This window comes from Salvelinus fontinalis, chromosome 16 (assembly GCF_029448725.1).
Source record: "Salvelinus fontinalis isolate EN_2023a chromosome 16, ASM2944872v1, whole genome shotgun sequence".
NCBI lineage: Eukaryota > Metazoa > Chordata > Actinopteri > Salmoniformes > Salmonidae > Salvelinus > Salvelinus fontinalis.
Window position 1 is genome coordinate 29,042,980 of NC_074680.1, and position 21,814 is coordinate 29,064,793.

Genomic DNA, 21,814 nt, shown 5'->3' on the forward strand with positions numbered 1-21,814 from the left:
TGGCTGGCTCTGGCGGATCCTGGCTGGCTGGCTCTGGCGGATCCTGGCTGGCTGGCTCTGGCGGATCCTGGCTGGATGACGGCTCATGGCTGGATGACGGCTTTGGCTGGTCATGGCTGGTTGACGGCTCTGGCTGGTCATGGCTCGCTGACGGCTCTGGCTGGTCATAGCTCGATGACGGCTCTGGCTGGTCATGGCTCGCTGACGGCTCTGGCTGGTCATGGTTCGCTGACGGCTCTGGCTGGTCATGGCTCGCTGACGGCTCTGGCTGGTCATGGCTGGCTGACGGCTCTGGCAGATCCTGTCTGGCGGAAGGCTCTGGCTGATCCTGTCTGGCGGAAGGCTCTGGCTGATCCTGTCTGGCGGAAGGCTCTGGCTGCTCCTGTCTGGCGGAAGGCTCTGGCTGCTCCTGTCTGGCGGAAGGCTCTGGCTGCTCCTGTCTGGCGGAAGGCTCTGGCTGCTCCTGTCTGGCGGAAGGCTCTAGCGGCTCCTGTCTGGCGGAAGGCTCTAGCGGCTCCTGTCTGGCGGACGGCTCTGAAGGCTCATGGCAGACGGGCGGCTTTGCAGGCTCAGTACAGACGGGCGGCTTTGAAAGCTCAGTACAGACGGGCAGTTCATGCGGCGCTTGGTTTACGGACAGTTCAGGCGCCGTTGGGCAGACGGGCAGTTCAGGCGCCGTTGGGCAGACGGGCAGTACAGGCGCCGCTGGGCAGACGGCAGACTCTGGCCGGCTGAGACGCACTGTAGGCCTGGTGCGTGGTACCGGAACTGGAGGTACCGGGCTAAAGACACGCACCTTCAGGCTAGTGCGGGGAGCAGCAACAGGGCACACTGGACTCTCAAGGCGTACTATAGGCCTGGTGCGTGGTACTGGCACTGGTGGTACCGGGCTGAGGGCACGCACATCAGGGCGAGTACGGGGAGAAGTAACAGTGCGTACAGGGCTCTGGAGACGCACAGGAGGCTTGATGCGTGGTGCCGGAACTGGAGGCACTGGGCTGGATACACGCACCACAGGGAGAGTGCGTGGAGGAGGAACAGGGCTCTGGAGATGCACTGGAAGCCTGGTGCGTGGTGTAGGCACTGGTGGTACTGGGCTGGAGCGGGGAGATGGCGCCGGAAATACCGGACCGTGCAGGCGTACTGGCTCTCTTGAGCACTGAGCCTGCCCAACCTTACCTGGTTGTATACTCCCCGTCGCCCGACCAGTGCGGGGAGGTGGAATAACCCGCACTGGTCTATGTAGGCGAACCGGGGACACCATGCGTAAGGCTGGTGCCATGTAAGCCGGCATGAGGAGACGCACTGGTGGCCAGATGCGTTGGGCCGGCTTCATGACATCCGGCTCAACGCTCAATCTAGCCCGGCCGATACGTGGAGCTGGAATGTACCGAACCGGGCTATGCACGCGTACAGGAGACACCATGCGCTCTACTGCGTAACACGGTGTCTGCCCGTACTCTCGCTCTCCACGGTAAGTACAGGGAGTATGCGCAGGTCTTCTACCTGACTTCGCCACACTCCCTTTTAACCCCCCCCCCCCCCCCAATAATTTTTTGGGGCTGACTCACAGGCTTCCTACCGCGTCTTCGTGCTGCCTCCATTCGCCGGTATCCCTCCTCGCACTGCGCCAGAGAATCCCAGGCAGGCTCCGGCACTCGCCCTGGGTCGATCGCCCACCTGTCGATCTCCTCCCAAGTAGTGTAGCCCAGATCCTGCTCCCTTTGCCATAAATCCTGTGTGTATTGCTCCTGTTGCCGCTTGACACGCCGCTTGGTCCGATTCTGGTGGGTAGTTCTGTCACGATCGTCTATGGGTGAGAGAGAGGACCAAGGCGCAGCGTGTGCAAAATACATCTCTTTTATTTTAGAGAAGGGAAAAACACGCAACGAACACTATTACAAAACAAAACAAAACAACAAACGATCGTGAAGCTAAAGACGTAAGTGCAAACACAAGCTACAAACGTACAACATAGACAACTACCCACAAAAGCCTACTGCCTATGGCTGCCTTAAATATGGCTCCCAATCAGAGACAATGAATGACAGCTGTCTCTGATTGAGAACCAATCCAGGCAGCCATAGACATAACTAGACAACTATACTCTACTCTGCCCCATACACATACAACACCCCTAGACACTACAAAACACATACCATGTCACACCCTGACCTAACTAAAAAACATAAAGTAAAAACAAAGAATGCTAAGACCAGGGCGTGACACAGTCCTGAAAGGTGAAACAAAACACCTAACAGGAAACAACCACCCACAAACAAAAGTGGGAAAACAGGCTACCTAAATATGGCTCCCAATCAGAGACAACGATAGACATCTGCCTCTGATTGGGAACCACACCAGGCCAAACACACAGAAACAGAAAACCTAGACCTACAACATAGAATACCCAGACATAGAATACCCACCCACATCACACCCTGACCAAACTAAAAATAGATACATACAAAGCAATCTACGGTCAGGGCGTGACAGTACATGTTTCCTTTTCAGTCTGTCATTTAGGTTAGTATTGTGGAGTAACTTCAATGTTGTTGATCCATCCTCAGATATCCCCTATTTATTTATTTTATTTATTTTATTTCACCTTTATTTAACCAGGTAAGCTAGTTCAGGACAAGTTCTCATTTACAACTGCGACCTGGCCAAGATAAAGCAAAGCAGTGTGACACAGACAACAACACAGAGTTACACATGGAGTAAACAATAAACAAGCCAATAACACAGTAGAAAAAAGAAAGTCTATATACAGTGTTATATATACAGTCTATCACATCTGTTAAAATTTGTAATTGTTTTAAAGTTACCATTGGCCTCATGGTGAAATCCCTGAGCCACGGCAGCAGCTACTCTTCCTGTGGTCCAGCAAAATTAGTTATACAATTTTTTAAATATTACAATACATTTCACAACAGATTTCGGGCCATTACGCTACTATCACATATCTACAACACAAAGTACATGTGTATGTGTGTGTCTCTTCACAGACCCCGATGTTCCATTTTTATCTGTTTTTTTTATCTGATTTTACTGCTTGCATGAGTTACTTGATGTGGAATTAGAGTTCCATGTAGTCATGGCTCTATATAGTACTGTGAACCTCCCATAGTCTGTTCGGGACTGTGAAGAGACCTCTGGTGGCATGTCTTGTGACGTATACAAGGTGGTCTGAGCTGTGTGCTAGTAGTTTAAACAGACACCTTGGTGCTTTCAACGTGTCAACACCTCTCACAAATACAAATAGCGATGAAGTCCATCTCTCCTTTACTTTGAACCTGGAGAGATTGACATGCATATTATTGATGTTAGGTGTCCGTGTACATTTAAGGGCCAGCCGTGCTGCTCTGTTCTGGGCCAATTAAAAAAGTAAGGGACCTAGACAGTTGCCCTGGGGCATGCCTGACTCTATCTGGATTATTTTGGAGAGGCTTCCATTAAAGAACACCCACCGTGTTCTGTTAGACAGGTAACTCTCGATCCACAATATAGCAGGGGATGTAAAGCAGGGTCTTGTGTGTAGGCTAGATACACAAAATCTCAATTTAATCCATTTTAAATTCAGGCTGTAACACAGCAAAATGTAGAAAAAGTCAGGGGGTGTGAATACTTTCTCAAAGCACTGTATATATTGAATATAGATAAATATACTAACACAAAGGGTACATATGTTATTGTGTCAATCAATCACATGGTTTAAAAAAATGTGCATAACTGCACTATGCATTTTCATTTATAAGAGAAGTCCCCATGCATTACAGTTCCATTATGGCAAAAACAAAAGCCATGACACATAACTGTGTCGGACTGGTTGGAGCATATATATTGTCCATATCATCTAACAGGGCAAACTGCTTTCCCTGGGGATGGATGTGAGTTCTGCTGTGTGCACTAATACAATCTGGAAGGCCTGAGTGTTTTTATATTTTTTGACTGTATGTCTTTTAGATTTGGGGAACATGAAGTTGTCTTCAGTCAGAATGGGAGTCGTCAAGGTCATGTTGCTCATCTTTTTGGCCATTCTGTTGTCTGACTGTGCAAGGGGTGAGTAACATCTTTGGGATATTTATTTTATTTTTCTTAACTTTACTACATTTCTTTCTGCCTTTCTTTTCTTTCTGCCTTTCTTTTTTTCTTTCTTTATTTCTTTCTTTCTTTCTTTCTTTCTTTCTTTCTTGCCTACACAGTAGGGTCCAATCATTTTAGTGAAATATTAGTAGATAAATTGGTTAGTCTAAGTTAGTTTGACTGCTGTGGCTTTTTGTTTAGACGGAGAAAAGCTCAGTTGGCTCTAACTTCTTTACACTAAGAAGTAAGAGAGGGAAAAAGTAGAACAAAAACTCTAAACAGAACCCAAAATCAACAGTGGGGAAGTAGCGAGAAAACCAACCCAACTCCCCCCTTCAGTGTGGGATCTCTTCAGTCATGGCCATACAGTATGTGTGTGTGACTGTGTGTGCATACACCACTGCTAAACCAAACATACACATCCATCAGCTTCCCCGGGTGAAAGAACACAAATCAGTCCAGCTCTCCCAGGGTTGTCCCAGGGATCGGACTGTCTCAGCATCATGTCTGTGTTTGTGTGTCTGTGTGTCTGTTTGTGTCTGTTTGTGTGTGATTCCTGCAATCAGGGAGGAATAAGCCGGAAATCCAGAACCCTCCAACCAGGATTTCGGGAAAACCAGGAAAGTTATTGAAAGTTCCCGGATTTTTCCCGGACAACTGTCTGCATTGATTGAAATTGTTAGACAAATGCAGAATGCATTGTATAATTATGTGTACGGTTTCCACAGTTTCACCTGTCATCAACAGCTGACAATGTCCAGAACAGTTCAGTAGAGTTTGAAAGTCAAAGAAAATAAATCACATTTTCAATTAGAGCGCTTTGAAGCGTTCACATAGACTTTTAGTGTGTTCTCCAGCCTCTTGAAGTGGTAAACCAGACATCCTGTTCTATGCCTCTCTCCTTATTCTCAAACTCAGTATGGCAGCAAATGGAAGTAGAACCTGCATGTGGCTATCAGGGCAATGCAATACAGGGCAGGTGCGGGCCACTGCTGGTTTCGAGGGGGGCAGATTACATCTGGGATTACAGACAATGCCTTATTCACAGCAGGACAGACGAGCCTTCGCGATGCGGCTAAAGTGAAAGTGAACAAGACGTGGAGGCTAAATAAGATTAGACAGGCAATTATGTCTGTTTACAGATTTACAGATGTCAGAGAAAGGATAAAATCAATGGGGGATGGTAGTAGGTAGTAGGTAGTAGGTCCCAGATGGTAGTATGGTAGTAGGTCCCAGGCGCAACGGTTTGTTTCAAGAACTGAAACGTTGTTGGGTTTTTCATGCTCAACAGTTTGCCGTGTGTATCAAGAATGGTCCACCACCCAAAGGACATCCAGCCAACTTGACACAACTGTGGGAAGCATTGGAGTCAACATGTGCCAGCATCCCTGTAGAACCCTTTCGATACCTTGTAGAGTCCATGCTCGACGAATTGAGGCTGCCTGAGGGAAAAGGGGAGGGGAGCGCAACTAAATATTAGGAAGGTGTTCCTAGTGTTTGGTATAATCCGTGTATATTTTAGTTAATTACATGAAATAATTTAGTCAATTTAATGAAATAATCTATTGGATTTATATAGGATTATTTTAATTGTCAAGCATACTGCACTGCAGGGGGAAATTAAGTCTCCAGAAGTTGATTGGAAAGTGGACTGGACAATCCCTTTGAGAGAATGATGTGACCACAAGCTCCCAGTTATGACACAATGTGATCCAAGTGTAACAACTTCACTGTTTGATATCCTATGAAATAAATGGTTTTGATTGGAGACATGGTTTTGTAGATAGAGAGTGTCCTGGCTGTAAAACGGTTTGAGCGGTTTGATTAGGTATTATATAAGCATTTAAACCTTTGCTAAATCCAACTTAAAGGACACAGAATGATAATGAGCTTGCTGCTGTCAGTCACCTCACCATACATTATCTGATCATTTATCCCACTACGCCAGGCAAACCTAAGACACCCCCCAACCCCTCCCCTTGTGTTCCCCCGAGCAGCTGTAGGAGGTGCTCAGTGATGCGTCCCAGCAGAGCTTCTAATGTGGTGACAGGACTGGGGACCCATGTGGTATAGTAACTGTGGAATGCAGCAGCCGGGACATATGGACCTGCTGTGTGTTCTGCAGGCCTGCTCGGTGACAATGAGAGAATACAAGGTGTCCCTAGTACTTACCAGCATTCCCTCTCTCTCTCTGTCTCTCTCTCTCTCTCTCTCTCTCTGTCTCTCTCTCTCTCTCTCTCACACACACACACACACACACACACACACACACACACACACACACACACACACACACACACACACACACACACACACACACACACACACACACACACAGGAATTATCACATGGCTCTTATCGGAAACAGAATTGCAGTGACATCTATACAAATTGTGTACTTTGTTTGTAGGCGAAGCCAGTGATTTTTGATGCAGAAGAGTATACTGTATCAACATGTCACAAGTAGCATATTAGCTTGACATGAGAGTTTTTAACATCAGACAAATGTTTACTCATCTATACCTCCTGAGCCATCTGAATAAATTTAGAGCATACAAACTGCTCTGCAACTCTTTTGGAAAATATACATTTTATAGGAGAGTTACATCATGGTTTTATAACAAGAAAGTACTATTGGATAAATTGTATGCCAAGGGCCTTTAAAATCACAAGGCCATTTGGCTCTCAGTCAGTTTTCCATTTCCTTTAAACATAATGAGGCTAGTTTCCCAGTAACCAAATACCCCAAAGTCCTCTTATTTTTTGTAAATATGGCCCAAGTAGTAAGAAGGTAATGACACAGTGGTGTTCTGGCACATGAGCCCAGCTGGAGAAACAGAGGGAGAGTGGACCAAGGAGAGAGTGAGAGAAAGAGAGAGAGAGAGTGTGAGAGAGAGAGAGAGAGAGAGAGAGAGAGAAGAGAGACCCTCTCTCCAGACCCTCTCTCTGCATTTCCTCCCATTTATTACCAGTGTACAGCCAGAGGAAGTGAACTAAGTTAATGTGCTGTCATTAAAACAAGGCTGACCTTTACTCCCACCCTCCCTCACTCAGCTCCCCAATAGCCCCTATTTACTGAGTCTGGGACTGGGTCTATTTGCAGAGAACAATGGGCGGATTATTACATGCAGTGGTCCCCCCAGTCGGACATAGCAGCACTAATTAATTTTAAACACTCTTCATCCCTGTAGACTAAGTTTATTTGCAGTCTATTAGAGTGTACTGAAAACCAGGGACTCGTTTTACTGAGGGGCTGCGATTTAGAGGTGCGTGAGAAGGAGTTACGAGAGGGAGCTACGCTCAGGGTTTCGTGTATAAGTGTGTCTGTATACGTACTGTATATAAGTATTTTTTTGCCATTTTCAATGTCGGACATAAAATACTGTAAAAACACCAGGATATCAGTTCCTAGTGATTTCAATAAAAAAAATCTGCTCCCAAGTATTTCCATGCATAATAAAGAGACACGTGATCGTATACAAATGTAACCAAGGTTTGAAATTATTATGTTTCAGTCAAACATTTTATCTGTTTGAGCTTCTTGCGGTCAATTAACAGTCTACAAATGATTTGTAATTATGTTCCGGTCCCCCGACCATCCGCTCAACAAAATATTGTCTCGCAGCTGAATCTAGTTGATGTAGTAGTAACTATTAGTGGTGGAACTTTTGGAGAGGGAATAAGTGTTGCTGTAGCTGGTAACCAGTGGTGGAAAAAGTACCCAATTGTCATACTTGAGTAAAAGTAAAGATACCTTAATATAAAATGACTCAAGTAAAAGTAAAAGTACGAATAATAAAAAATCCTTATATTAAGCGAATCAGACAGCACAATTTTCTAGTTTTTTAAATTTACGGATAGCCATGGGCACATGCCAACACTCAGACACCATTTAGAAATGTAGCATTTGTGTTTAGTGAGTCCGCCAGATCAGAGGCAGTAGGGATGACCAGGGATGTTCTCTTGATAAGTGTGTGAATTGGACCATTTTCTGTCCTGCTAAGCATTCAAAATGTAACGGGTACTTTTGGGTGTAAGGGAAAATGTATGGAGTAAAAAGTACATGACTTTCTTTAGGAATGTAGTGAAGTAAAAGTAAAAGTTGTCAAAAATATAAGTAGCAAAGTACATATACCAAAATAAACTACTTAAGTATCACAGGCTGTATCACATCCGGGCGTGATTGGGAGTCCCATAGGGCGGCGCACAATTGACCCAGCGTCGTCCAGGTTTGGCCGGGGTAGGCCGTCATTGTAAATAAGAATTTGGTCTTAACTAACTTGCTTAGTTAAATAAAGGTTATATTAAAACAATTAAAAGTAGTACTTTAAAGTATTTTTACTTAATTAAGTACTTTACACCACTGCTGGTAACTCATACTTCTAGGGTTTCTAAATTTGTGGCCTGCTGGAGGTCATTTTGCAGGGCTCTGGCAGTGCACCTCCTTAAACAAAGGCAGAGGTAGCGGTCCTGCTGCTGGGTTGTTGCCCTCCTACGGCCTCCTCCACGTCTCCTGATGTACTGGCCTGTCTCCTGGTAGTGCCTCCATGCTCTGGACACTATGCTGACAGACACAGCAAACCTTTTTGCCACAGCTCGCATTGATGTGCCATCCTGGATGAACTGCACTACCTGAGCCACTTGTGTGGGTTGTAGACTCCGTCTCATGCTACCACTAGAGTGAAAGCACCGCCAGCATTCAAAAGTGACCAAAACATCAGCCAGGAAGCATAGGAACTGAGAAGTGGTCTGTGGTCACCACCTGCAGAACCATTCCTTTATTGGGGGTGTCTTACTAATTGCCTATAATTTCCACCTTTTGTCTATTCCATTTGCACAACAGCATGTGAAATTTATTGTCAATCAGTGTTGCTTCCTAGGTGGACAGTTTGATTTCACAAAAGTGTGATTGACTTGGAGTTACATTGTGTTGTTTAAGTGTTCCCTTTATTTTTTTGAGCAGTGTATGTATATATGTAATTTTTTTGTTAATTTTTTTGTTCAGAAAACTTGGGGGGCCAAATAAAACCACCCGCAGGCCTCCAGTTGGTGAACCCTGTACTACATCATACCACTACTACTACCACTGCAACTACTGCGTCTACAATTAACAAATACAGCTGCATCTATCATTACCACCACCACACACTGCTGCCCCTGGCAAATCTATGGAAGGGAGAGGAAGTCTAGGAATGGACCTGGAAGAGGAAGGTGTCAGACTTCACCCCACAGAGAGGAGAGAATGGAAAGAGCTGTCAGTGGTGATGAGGGAAATTGTGATAAGCAGCCATAATGGAGGTCAATTGTGTTTACTTTAGTGGACCATAATCTTGACAGAGTTAATCAAATGAAATTTCTAACATGCGCCGAATACAACCAACAATGCAGTTTTAAGAAAAATAAGAGTTAAGAAAATATTTATTAAATAAACTAAAGTAAAAAAAAAAGTTACAATAAAATAACAATAACGAGGCTATATACAGGGGGTATCGGTACCGAGTCAATGTGCAGGGGTACAGGTTAGTCAAGGTAATTGAGGTAATATACATGTCGGTAGGGGTAAAGTGACTATGCATAGATAATAAACAGTGAGTAGCAGCATAAAAAAGGGGGGGGGGGGGGGGGGGGGGGGGGGTCAATGCAAATAGTTTGGGTAGCCATTTGATAAGCTGTTCAGCAGTCTTATGGCTTGGGGGTAGAAGCTGTTAAGAAGCCTTTTGGACCTAGACTTGGCTCTCCGGTATCACTTGCCGTGCGGTAGCAGAGAAAACAGTCTATGACTAGGGTGGCTGGGGTCTTTGGCAATTTTTAGGGCCTTCCTCTAACACTGCCTGCTATAGAGGTCCTGGATGGCAGGTAGCTTGGCCCTAGTGATGTACAGGGCCATAAGCAGTACACTCTTTAGCGCCTTGCGGTCGGAGGCTGAGCTGTTGCCATACCAGGCAGTGATCCAACCAGTCAGGATGCCCTCGATGGTGCAGCTGTAGACATTTTTGAGGATCTGAGGACCCATACCAAATCTTTTCAATCTCCTGCGGAGGAATAGGCATTGTTGTTCCCTCTTCACGACTGTCTTGGTGTGTTTGGACCATAATAATTGGTTGGTGATGTGGACAACAAGGAACTTGAAGCTTTCATCCTACTCCACTACAGCCCAGTCGATGAGAATGGGGGTATGCTTGGCCACACAGTCGTGGATGAACAGGGAATACAGGAGGGGAATAAGCACGCACCCCTGAGGGGCCCCCATGTTGAGGATCAGTGTGGCAGATGTGTTGTTGTCAACCCTTACCACCTATGAGTGGCCCGTCAGGAAGTCCAGGATCCAGTTGCAGAGGGAGGTGTTTAGTCCCAGGGTCCATAGCTTGGTGATAAGCTTTGAGGCCACTATTGTGTTGAATGCTGAGCTGTAGCCAATGAACATCATTCTCACGTAGGTGTTCCTTTTGTCCAGGTGGGAAAGGGCAGTGTGGAGTGCAGTAGAGATTGCATCATCCGTGGATCTGTTGGGGCTGTATGCGAATTGGAGTGGGTCTCAAATCAAATCCAATTTTATTGGTCACATACACATGATTAGCAGATGTTATTGCGGTAATAGTAATATCTAACAAATTACACAACATATACCCAATACACACAAATCTAAGTAGGAATGAAGACTATATACATATATGGACGAGTGATGTCAGAGTGGAATGGACTAAGATACAGTAGAATAGTATAGAATACAGTATATACATATGAGATGAGTAATGCAAGATATGTAAACATTATTAAGTGACTAAGAAACCGTAGAAGTATAGAAAACAGTATATACATATGAGATGAGTAATGCCAGATAAGTAAACATTATTAAAGTGACTAGTGTTCCATTACTTAAAGTCTATGCCTATAGGCATTAGCTTCTAATGTGCTAGTGATGGCTGTTTAACAGTCTGATGGCCTTGAGATAGAAGCTGTTTTTCAGTCTTTTGGTCCCAGCTTTGATGCACCTGTACTGACCTCGCCTTTTGGATGACAGCGGGGTGAACAGGCAGTGGCTTGGGTGGTTGATATCTTATATATTGATGATCTTTTTGGACTTCTTGTGACATCGGGTGCTGTAGGTGTCCTGGAGGGTGGGTAGTTTGCCAACGGTAATGCGTTGGGCAGACCGCACCATCCTCTACAGAGCCTTGCGGTTGCGGGTGGTGCAGTTGCCATACCAGGCGGTGATACAGCTCGACAGGATGCTTTCAATTGTGCATCTGTAAAAGTTTGTGAGGGTTTTAGGTGACAAGCCACATTTCTTCAGCCTCCTGAGGTTGAAGAGGCTTAGTTGCGCCTTCTTCATCACACCATCTGTGTGGGTGGTCCATTTCAGTTAGTCAGTGATGTGTATGCCAAGAACTTGAAGCTTTCCACCTTCTCCACTGAACCCTCTGCTGTTTCCTGAAGTCCACGCTCATCTCCTGTCATGCCATGATCTGTTTCATCTGTTCCTGTGATTGTCACCACCCCCTCCAGGTGTCACTTATTTTCCCTAGTGTATTTATCTCTGTGTTTCCTGTCTCTCTGTGCCAGTTCGTCTTGTATGTTCAGCCAAGTCAACCAGCGTGTTTTTCCCGTACTCCTTTTCTATTCTCGTTTTATAGTCCTCCCGGTTCTAACCCCTGCCTGACTCTGGACTTCTTTCCCGCCTGCCTGATCATCCTGCCTGCTCTGACCTTGATTCTGCCTGCCCTTCAGTACCTATTGGACTCTGATCTGGTTTTGACCTTTTTGCCTGTCCACGGCCATTCTCTTGCCTACCCCTTTGGATGAATAAATATTGTAAGACTCCAACCATCTGCCTCCTGTGTCTGCATCTGGGTCTTGCCTTGTGCCTTGATAATCTCCAATGTTTTGTTGACGTCGAGTGAGAGGTTGTTTTCCAGACACCACACTCCCAGAGCCCTCACCTCCTCTCTGTTGGGTGTCTCGTCATCATTGGTAATCAAGCCCACTACTGTTGTGTTGTCTGCAAACTTGATGATTAATTTGGAGGCGTGCTTGGCCACGCAGTCATGAGTGAACAGGGAGTACATGAGGGGGATGAGCACGCACCCTTGTGGGTCCCCAGTGTTGAGGATCAGCGGAGTGGAGGTGATGTTTCCTACCTTCACCACCTGGGGTCGGTCCGTCAGGAAGTCCAGGACCCAGTTGCACAGGGCGGCGTTCAGACCCAGGGCCTAGCTTAATGATGAGCTTGGAGGGTATTATGGTGTTAAAAGCTGAGCTATAGTCAATAAACAGCATTCATACATAGGTATTCCTCTTGTCCAGATGCGATAGGGCAGTGTGCAGAGTGATGGCGATTTGCATCGTCTGTGGATCTATTGGGGCGGTAAGCAAATTGAAGTGGGTGGCAGGTAAGGTAGAGGTGATATGATCCTTGGCTAGTCTCTCAAAGCACTTCATGATGACAGAGGTGAGTGCTACGGGGCGATCGTAATTAAGTTCAGTTACCTTTGAATTCTTGGGTACAGGAACAATGGTGGCCATCTTGAAGCATGTGGGGACAGCAGACTGGGATAGGGAGAGATTGAATATGCCCGTAACACACCAGCCAGCTGATCTACGCATGCTCTGAGGACACGGCTAGGGATAATGTCTGGGCCGGCAGCCTTGTGAGGGTTAACACGTCTAGGGTCTCGGGTTTCTGGGATGATGGTGTTGATGTGAGACATGAAAAGCCTTTCAAAGCGCTTCATGGCTACAGATGTGAGTGCTACGAGTCGGTAGTCATTGAGGCAGGTTACCTTGGTGTTCTTGGGCACAGGGACTATGGTGGTCTGCTTGAAACATTTAGGTATTAAAGACTTGGTCAGGGACAGGTTGAAAATGTCAGTGAAGACACTTGCCAGTTGGTCAGTACATGCTCTGAGTACACGTCCTGGTAATCCGTCTGGCTCTGCGGCCTTGTGAATGTTGACCTGTTTAAAGGTCTTACTTAATGGGCGCTCTAATTAGCATTCTGATGGAATCTCAATTATTGACATATTGTCTGCTCCCATTCACTGTTGTTATTCTCAGCTGTATGGAAATTGGTAGAATACAGAGTGAATAGGATTGTTTATAATCTGCCTGTCATATGAATGTTTGTCTGTGTAGGCCTACATCGTGACTTCAGGCCACACACTCTATCCCTGCTGGTGAATGGAGTGATAGACAGACAAATAGGATTCATGGTGCCCTACTTAACCCATACTGATCTCACAGAGTAGTTTACAATGGGCCAGAGAGCTGGTCTGATTGACATGTCATCATTCAAACGGTATTCACCTGCATGTGTTTTTTGGTTTGATTGTTTGAGATTAACAAAACACAGTTTAATTCGATTCAATATTGGAATTGAGGGATATCTTATTAAATCCTTCACCCACTGGTCTACAAGTTATAGAATGTCATAGTATCACTATAACAAACAATAAGAGTTCCAAACTCCAGCTGCATATGTCCCTGTAGATCTGGAGGGCATGGCTGCTGTGTTACACCCTTGGACAGAAAGACGGGCCGTAGCCATTGGGAGCGAGGGAGCCCGGAGGTGGGTGTTAGGGGACGCCCTGTTAGACCCTTACAAGTGACCTTACAATAACATTTCAGCTACGCAGTGGGAAGTGTTTATCTTGCGCAACCTCTCCTTTCTCAGCCTCTTTGCCGCCCTCCCCTCCTCCCCTGCTCTCTCCTCTCCTCTCTATATTCTATTTTCTTTTGAGGAGTGGAGAGCCCCCCACACCTCTGTTTTACAGCTGTTCTCTCAGTCACTCAACAAACGAAACGTTGAGATTCTGATGCCTCTCACCCCACAACAGGAGAGTCTCATTTTCCTGTAGATGTTAGTGTGTGGATTTATGCTGGGGCCTGGAATTTCTATGCAGCTGTGCACAAGGCAGATGTCAGAGCTCTTCCTCTCTCTGCCCCTTTGCTTTCTCCCTCTTTTAGGCACGTATGGACTTCTCATTTTGCTCAATGGTAGGATAAGGGGATGTTTTAAACATTATATTGCTCATCTTGTAATCTTGTATGCTGATCTTAGTTATCATAATTCCAAATCACTGGGATATCTCTTGAAAATGTTCTGAAAATGAATGGCATCTCACAAGTTTATATTTATACTCCAGCACAACAGAACAATACGGTGCATGGAGCAAAACCCACTACAAGCAGTTACTGATTAAAAATCCTCCCTAGGTCCTCTCCTAAAATCCTCCCTAGGTCCTCTCATCTTCTCTCAGAGGTATTCACTGGAAATCACCCGCAGTAATGACTCCTTCCCCCCCTCCAACCTCTCCCCTGCCTCCCCTTCCACGCATTTTGTTCTGCACTTAAAAGGTTGATTGAAATGTTATGGTGGCAACAGCGATGCCTTGCTGGGTTGGAAGAAAGCAGAACCAAGGGATGGCTGGGATAACAAGGGCTGAATGAGGCCTCCACAGCTTCCACCATACCCCCCTGCTCTGATCAACATCCCTCTCTGCCCCAATCGCAGTTGGCCTATGATGGGCATCAATGAGACCCAGCATGGCTTTTTGCCTTTGCACTCAGAATTCTCACTGTTTTACTTTGGGAATTCTTTATAGAATTCGCAAGTTCTATTCTGTATTCTGTCTCTGTCGAATGGAATAGGCATTGTGTTGGATAGCCTTTGTTAATTGGGGAATGTTGTCGTAGTATGTCAGAAATTGAGTTCTGATGGGGGAGACTGTTGGAGTGGAATTTGCGACAATGCCAAATATCACCCTACTGTAATTGTTGAAATTCTTTATTTTTAATATCGATCATCACTCTCAGGAACCAAAAGTACCGATGTAGGTTCTTAATTTGACCAGTATTGTTGAAGCAAAATAATCTTGCAGCAACAGAATTTTAACATTTAGTCCATAATGTTGGTTGATCGGTGGTTAGGCTATTAGCTGGCCAAAATTAGACTACATGAAATGTGCAATACTGTTGATATAACCATGCGTTGGTGCGAGTTCTCAATGAATTTATGTCTATCTCGAAGCTCATCTCAGCAATAAAAGAGTGATCAAATTAAGATCCTATATCTGTAAGGAACCCTTTTTGTTGTGAACTTTATATATACGTAAGGGACCCACTTAACGCTGAATGTTTTACGATGAATGGAAAAATATGTCCGGCTTTGACATGAAGAATAGAGGAGACTGGGGACAGGAGAGGAAAATGTTTCAGAAGCTGAGAGTATGATCTGTCATATTTTATAGTTGGGCTACTGCTGTCCCAGCCTGGAATTCTGCACCCTGCAGTGAAACTGATTTGATTTCCTCATGCACAGGGATGTGATTTTATGCTCTGGCTACAGCTTTGGTCCAGGATACACTTGGGGTGGGGGAGGGGGACTGGCTTACACATGGATATTTTTTGTGAGGATTCCTTCCAGGCTTGGTATTTGGTATTTTATTAGGATCCCCATTAACTGTTGCGAAAGCAGCAGTTACTCTTCCTATGGTCCACACAAAACATAAAACATGACATAATACAGAACATTAATAGACAAGAACAGCTTAAGGACAGAAGTATATTTATTAAAAAATATATATATTTCACCTTTATTTAACCAGGTAGGCCAGTTGAGAACAAGTTCTCATTTACAACTGCGACCTGTCCAAGATAGAGCAAAGCAGTGCGGCACAAACAACACAGAGTTACACATAGGAAAAACAAACATACAGTCAATAACACAATAAAACGTCTATATACAGTGTGTGCAAATGTAGTAAGATTAGGGAGGTAAGGCAATAAATAGGCCATAGTGGCGAAATAATGACAATTTAGCAGTGATAGATGTGCAGAAGATAAATGTGCAAGTAGAGATACTGGGGTGCAAAGGAGCAAAACAATAATCCAATACGGGGATGAGGTAGTTGGGTGGGCTATTTACAGATGGTGTAACGCTCGTCGGAAGAAGTGGACCAAGGTGCAGCGTGGTACGTGTTCATGATTCTTTATTAGATCCGACCTCCAAACAAAACAACAAAAGAACAACGAACGTCACGTTCCGTAGGCTACGCAGAGCTAACCAAAACAACATCCCACAACCTAAGGTGGCAAAACAGGCTGCCTAAGTATGATTCCCAATCAGGGACAACGATAGACAGCTGCCCCTGATTGAGAACCGTACCCGGCCAAAACATAGAAACACAAAGCCTAGAAATAAAGAAAATAGAAGCCCACTCAAATCACACCCTGACCAAACCAAATAGAGACATAAAAAGGCTCTCTAAGGTCAGGGCGTGACAGATGGGCTATGTATAGGTGCAATGATCGGTAAGCTGCTCTGACAGCTGATACTTAAAGTTAGTGAGGGAGATATAAGTCTCCAGCTTCAGGGATTTTTGCAATTCGTTCCAGTCATTGGCAGCAGAGAACTGGAAGGAAAGGCGGCCAAAAGAGGAGTTGGCTTTTGGGGTGACCAGTGAAATATACCTGCTGGAGCGCATGCTACGGGTGGGTGCTGCTATGGTGACCAGTGAGCTGAAATAAGACGGGGCTTTACCAAGCAAAGACTTATAGATCACCTGGAGCCAGCGGGTTTGGCGACGAATATGAAGCGAGGGCCAGCCAACAAGAGGATACAGGACGCAATGGTGGAGGCTTTGGTGACAAAACGGATGGCACTGTGATAGATTGCATCCAATTTGCTGAGTAGAGTGTTGGAGGTTATTTTGTAAATGACATCGCCGAAGTCAAGGATCGGTAGGATAGTCAGTTTTACGAGGGTATGTTTGGCAGCATGACTGAAGGATGCTTTGTTGCGAAATAGGAAGCCGATTCTAGATTTAATTTTGGATTGGAGATGCTTAATGTGAGTCTGGAAGGAGAGTTTACAGTCTAACCAGACACCTAGGTATTTTGTAGTTGTCCACATATTCTAAGTCAGAACCGTCCAGAGTAGTGATGCTAGACGGGCGGGAGGGTGCGGGCAGCGATCGGTTGAAGAGCATTCATTTAGTTTTGCTTGCATTTATGAGCAGTTGGAGGCCACGGAAGGAGTGTTGTATGGCATTGAAGCTTGTCTGGAGGTTTGTTAACACAGTGTCCAAAGAAGGGCCAGATGTATACAGAATGGTGTCGTCTGCGAATCACCAGCAGCAAGAGCGATATAATTGATGTATACAGTGAAGAGAGTCGGCCCGAGAATTTAACCCTGTGTTACCCCCATAGAGACCGCCAGAGGTCCGGACAACAGGCCCTCCGATTTGACACACTGAACTCTATCTGAGAAGTAGTTGGTGAACCAGGCGAGGCAGTCATTTGAGAAACCAAGGCTGTTGAGTCTGCCGATAAGAATGTGGTGATTGACAGAGACGAAAGCCTTGGCCAGGTCAATGAATACGGCTGCACAGTATGGTCTTTTATCGATGGCGGTTATGATATCGTTTAAGACCTTGAGGTGCACCCATGGCTGAGGTGCACCCATGACCAGCTCTGAAACCAGATTGCATTGTGGAGAAGGTACGGTGGGATTCGAAATGGTCGGGGATCTGTTTGTTAACTTGGCTTTCGAAGACTTTAGAAAGGCAGGGTAGGATAGATATAGTTCTGTATCAGTTTGGGTCTAGAGTGTCACCCCCTTTGAAGAGGGGGATGACCGCGGCAGCTTTCCAATCTTTTGGGATCTCAGACAATACGAAAGAGTGGTTGAACAGGCTAGTAATAGGGGTTGCAACAATTGCGGTAGATACTTTCAGAAAGAGAGAAAGAAAGAGAAGAGAGGGTCCAGATTGTCAGAGAGGGTCCAGATTGTCTAGCCCAGCTGATTTTGAAGCTCTTTCAGAACATCAGCTGTCTGGATTTGGGTGAAGGAGAAATGGGGGAGGCTTGGGCAAGTTGCTGTGGGGGGTGCAGAGCTGTTGACCGGGGTAGGGGTAGCCAGGTGGAAAGCATGAAATTCTTGATTATCGTAGATTTATCGATGGTGACAGTGTTTCCTAGCCTCAGTGCAGTGGGCAGCTGGGAGGAGGTGCTCTTATTCTCCATGGACTTTACAGTGTCCCAGAACTTTTTGGAGTTTGTGCTACAGGATGCCAATTTCTGTTTGAAAAGCTAGCCTTTTCTTTCTTAACTGCCTGTGTATACTGGTTCCTAACTTCCCTGAAAAGTTGCATATCGCGGGGGCTATTCGATGCTAATGCAGTACACTACAGGGTGTTTTTGTGCTGGTCAAGGAAAGTCTAGAGTGAACCAAGGGCTATATCTGTTCTTAGTTCTATATTTTTTGAATGGGGAATGCTTATTTAAGATGGTGAAGAATGCACTTTTAAAGAATAACCAGGCATCCTCTACTGACGAAATGAGGTCAATATCCATGAATTGTCAGTACATGAATTGCAAATGTCAATATCCATGAACTGTCACTATATGAATTGCAAATTAGCCATTAGCTAAATTTGCTGTGATTGTGTGTGATTTCCGTGTCCGTCTAAGTTACGTAATAATTTTTTGGTGTATCATGTTCACTTTGCAAATGTATTTCTGCAGGTGCTTTGGTAAAGGGACTGTGTGACTCCATGTGTGAGGTTGGTGAATGAAGGAAACAGAGACAGATCAAATAAAGAAAGAGATACTGGAAGACAGAGATGGATAGAGTGGAGTGAAAGCGGTGAACAAATTGTCACTGTGGAAGGGCGGGTACCTCCTGGTAATGACAGGCACAACAGCTCCACGATGACAGATTGATTTCAGACAATATTCGTGGATTGTCAAGAGGCCCCATGGCTGTCAGTAGGAGCTTTTCCAACTCCCCCATCCCGTCTGCCTGTCTGTTTCTCTCGTCTTCACTCTCTCTCTCTGTCTCATCTGAGTCTCCCCCCATTCTTCCTCCCCCCCTCCTAATTTACTCCCTTTCCTGTCTGAATTCTCCCTTTCTACCCAGACATCACTGTTACATCCCATTCTGTCATTGGCTCTCTCTGTGTAAAGGCCTGGTTGACAAAGGCGCTGGTGTAAAACGCTTCATTGTGTCATGTGGAGGGGACGGTGATCCTCAGAACGTACAGTAACAGTGGTGTAGGGTTCCTGCAGGGGGCAGCTAATGGAGGGGCACACACACAGAGCCAGTGTACAGTATGGGTCACCACACACAGATCTTCTATGGGCCCCCTATGACCTCAGATACAGACACACACTGCTGGTACTGCTGATGAAATCAACCTTGTTTACTAGACAAGCCTAGTAGTTAGACAGGCCTAATGGTTAGACAGGCCTAGTGGTTAGACAGGCCTAGTAGTTAGACAGCCCTAATGGTTAGACAGGCCTAGTGCTTAGACAGGCCTAGCGCTTAGACAGGCCTAGTGCTTAGACAGGCCTAGCGGTTAGACAGGCCTAGCGCTTAGACAGGCCTAGTGCTTAGACAGGCCTAGTGCTTAGAAAGGCCTAATGGTTAGACAGGCCTAGTGCTTAGACAGGCCTAGTGGTTAGACAGGCCTAGTACTTAGACAGGCCTAGCGCTTAGACAGGCCTAGCGCTTAGACAGGCCTAGTGCTTAGACAGGCCTAGTGGTTAACTAGCCTAGTGCTTAGAAAGGCCTAATGGTTAGACAGGCCTAGTGCTTAGATAGGCCTAGTGCTTAGACAGGCCTAGTGATTAGTGGTCAGTGAACTTTTGGTGTTCTAGTAGTTAGGGAAGGACCAGTTATACAGATCTATATCTCCATATGGCTTTCAGGGACCGTTAACGTGTTGATAAAGTAGGAAGACTATGACCTAACCAACAGACCCAATCAGTTGACTGCAGATTAAATAGTGTTGGCCATGCTTGAGACCCATGTTGGAATGCAGGGGAGGCAAAGGAGAGGAGAAAAAAGGAGGAAGGGGGTGCAGGGATTGGCAGAGTACACAGACAGAGACAACCTCTATATTGATTGTCAGGGCCCATGAAGCACCAGAGAATTCAAACCCCTGCAGCTAGAGAAGGGAAGAGAGCAGGTAGGAAAACTACCTGCCAGGGTTGTCAGACTGATTTCTGAGGAGGAAGGAGTATTAGTTCAAACCTAATTAGGGGTTTATTTCTATGTTGTTGTTTTTTTGTTGCTTTTTGACTCTTTTTTGATATCCAATTGGTAGTTACAGTCTTGTCCCATCACTGCAACTCCTGTACGGACTCGGGAGAGGCGAAGGTCGAGTGTCATGCGTCTTCTGAAACACGACCCTGCCAAGCCGCACTGGTTCTTGACACACTGCTCGCTTAACCCGGAAGCCAGCTGCACCAATGTGTCAGAGGAAACACCGTACAACTGGCGACTGTGTCAGGGTGCATGCGTCTGGCCCGCCACATGAGTCACTAGAGAGCAATGGGACAAGGAAATCCCGGCCGGCCAAACCCTCCCCTAACCCGGACAAAGCTGGGCCAATTGTGCACCGCCTCATAAGTCTCCCTGTAGTGACGCCTCAAGCACTGCGATGCAGTGCCTTAGACCGCTGCGCCACTCGGGAGGCCCGAATGGGTTTAATCTTTAACCCACTGTGGTTTGTGAGGTAGACAGATTGACGTACAGATGAATAACTCTATTTATGTGTCTGTATTGGTGTGTGTGTGGGGGAGGCCACAATAATTCGACATGTTTCGCTCCTCTCCAATCATCTGATAAGGATAGCAATAAACAGGTGCACATATGCCCTCTACTGTCCCCCTACCCACACGCACAGAGAGAAAATCGTTTTTCTGTTTTATTGTGTCATGTGCCAGAGGCTGAGCCCAGACCAGACCAGGGAGCAGGGTGTGAGATTGTTGACATTCCTGGTTACTGCCACCTGGGCCCTCCTAATCCCCTTCACTCCCTCCAACTCTCCTCTACGCATCCCTACGAGCTGTGTGTTAAAGGACACCTCACTGCTATCTTAGCCTCGGCTCTCTAAATCAACCTCTCTCTTACTTTAACCCTCACCCTACTCCTCTCTTACTAACTTCTCTTCCATTCTCTCTCTCCATCTTTAACTCCCCCTCTGTGATCCTCTCTCTCACTTCCCTCCAATCTCTTCCTAACTTTACCCCTCTCTTGCCCTTCTCCCCCTCCCTCCCTCTCTCTTTCCCTCCTTCCCTCTCCTCTGATAAGTACCCCTAAGCACACTCTCTGCTCCTGTGTGTGCACCATGCCGTGGGCTAATGGAGTGAGATAAAGCTGCGTGGCGTAGTGAATAGCACTCACTGTGCTCTCCCTGCGACAAACCAGACCTTTACTCATACTCAGATGAGCAGTAAAGCAATGCTTCATAAACAAATGTGCTCTCTGTTATAGTATTGATATTCAGTACAACATATATGGCTATGTCCAAAGGGGTTAACATTTCCATTTGTTCTGGCACTCAATGCATGCTTTTTCAAATGAACCTGTTAAAAGCTATATAGCACCAGTAATTGTTATTTTTTTATTATTTTTTATTATTATTTTTTTTTTTTTTATCACATTTTCTCCCCAATTTTCGTGGTATCCAATCGCTAGTAATTACTACCTTGTCTCATTGCTACAACTCCCGTACGGGCTCGGGAGAGACGAAGGTCGAAAGCCATGCGTCCTCCGAAGCACAACCCAACCAGCCGTACTGCTTCTTAACACAGCGCGCCTCCAACCCGGAAGCCAGCCGCACCAATGTGTCGGAGGAAACACCGTGTACCTGGCCCCCTTGGCTGGCGCGCACTGCGCCCGGCCCGCCACAGGAGTCGCTGGAGCGCGATGAGACAAGGATAT

At 45.9% G+C, this 21,814-nt stretch overlaps 1 protein-coding gene across 3 annotated transcripts in view; it reads left to right on the plus strand.

Annotated features, from left to right (window-relative positions):
• The window catches only part of kif15 (kinesin family member 15), an 89,950-nt gene that overhangs the window by 3,258 nt on the left and 64,878 nt on the right, over window positions 1–21,814 (plus strand). For all 3 annotated transcript variants that reach the window (XM_055864977.1, XM_055864980.1, XM_055864978.1), the window contains one exon: window positions 3,967–4,062. In XM_055864977.1, the coding sequence (XP_055720952.1) occupies window positions 3,967–4,062 (96 nt within the window). The remainder of the gene's footprint in view (window positions 1–3,966; window positions 4,063–21,814) is intronic.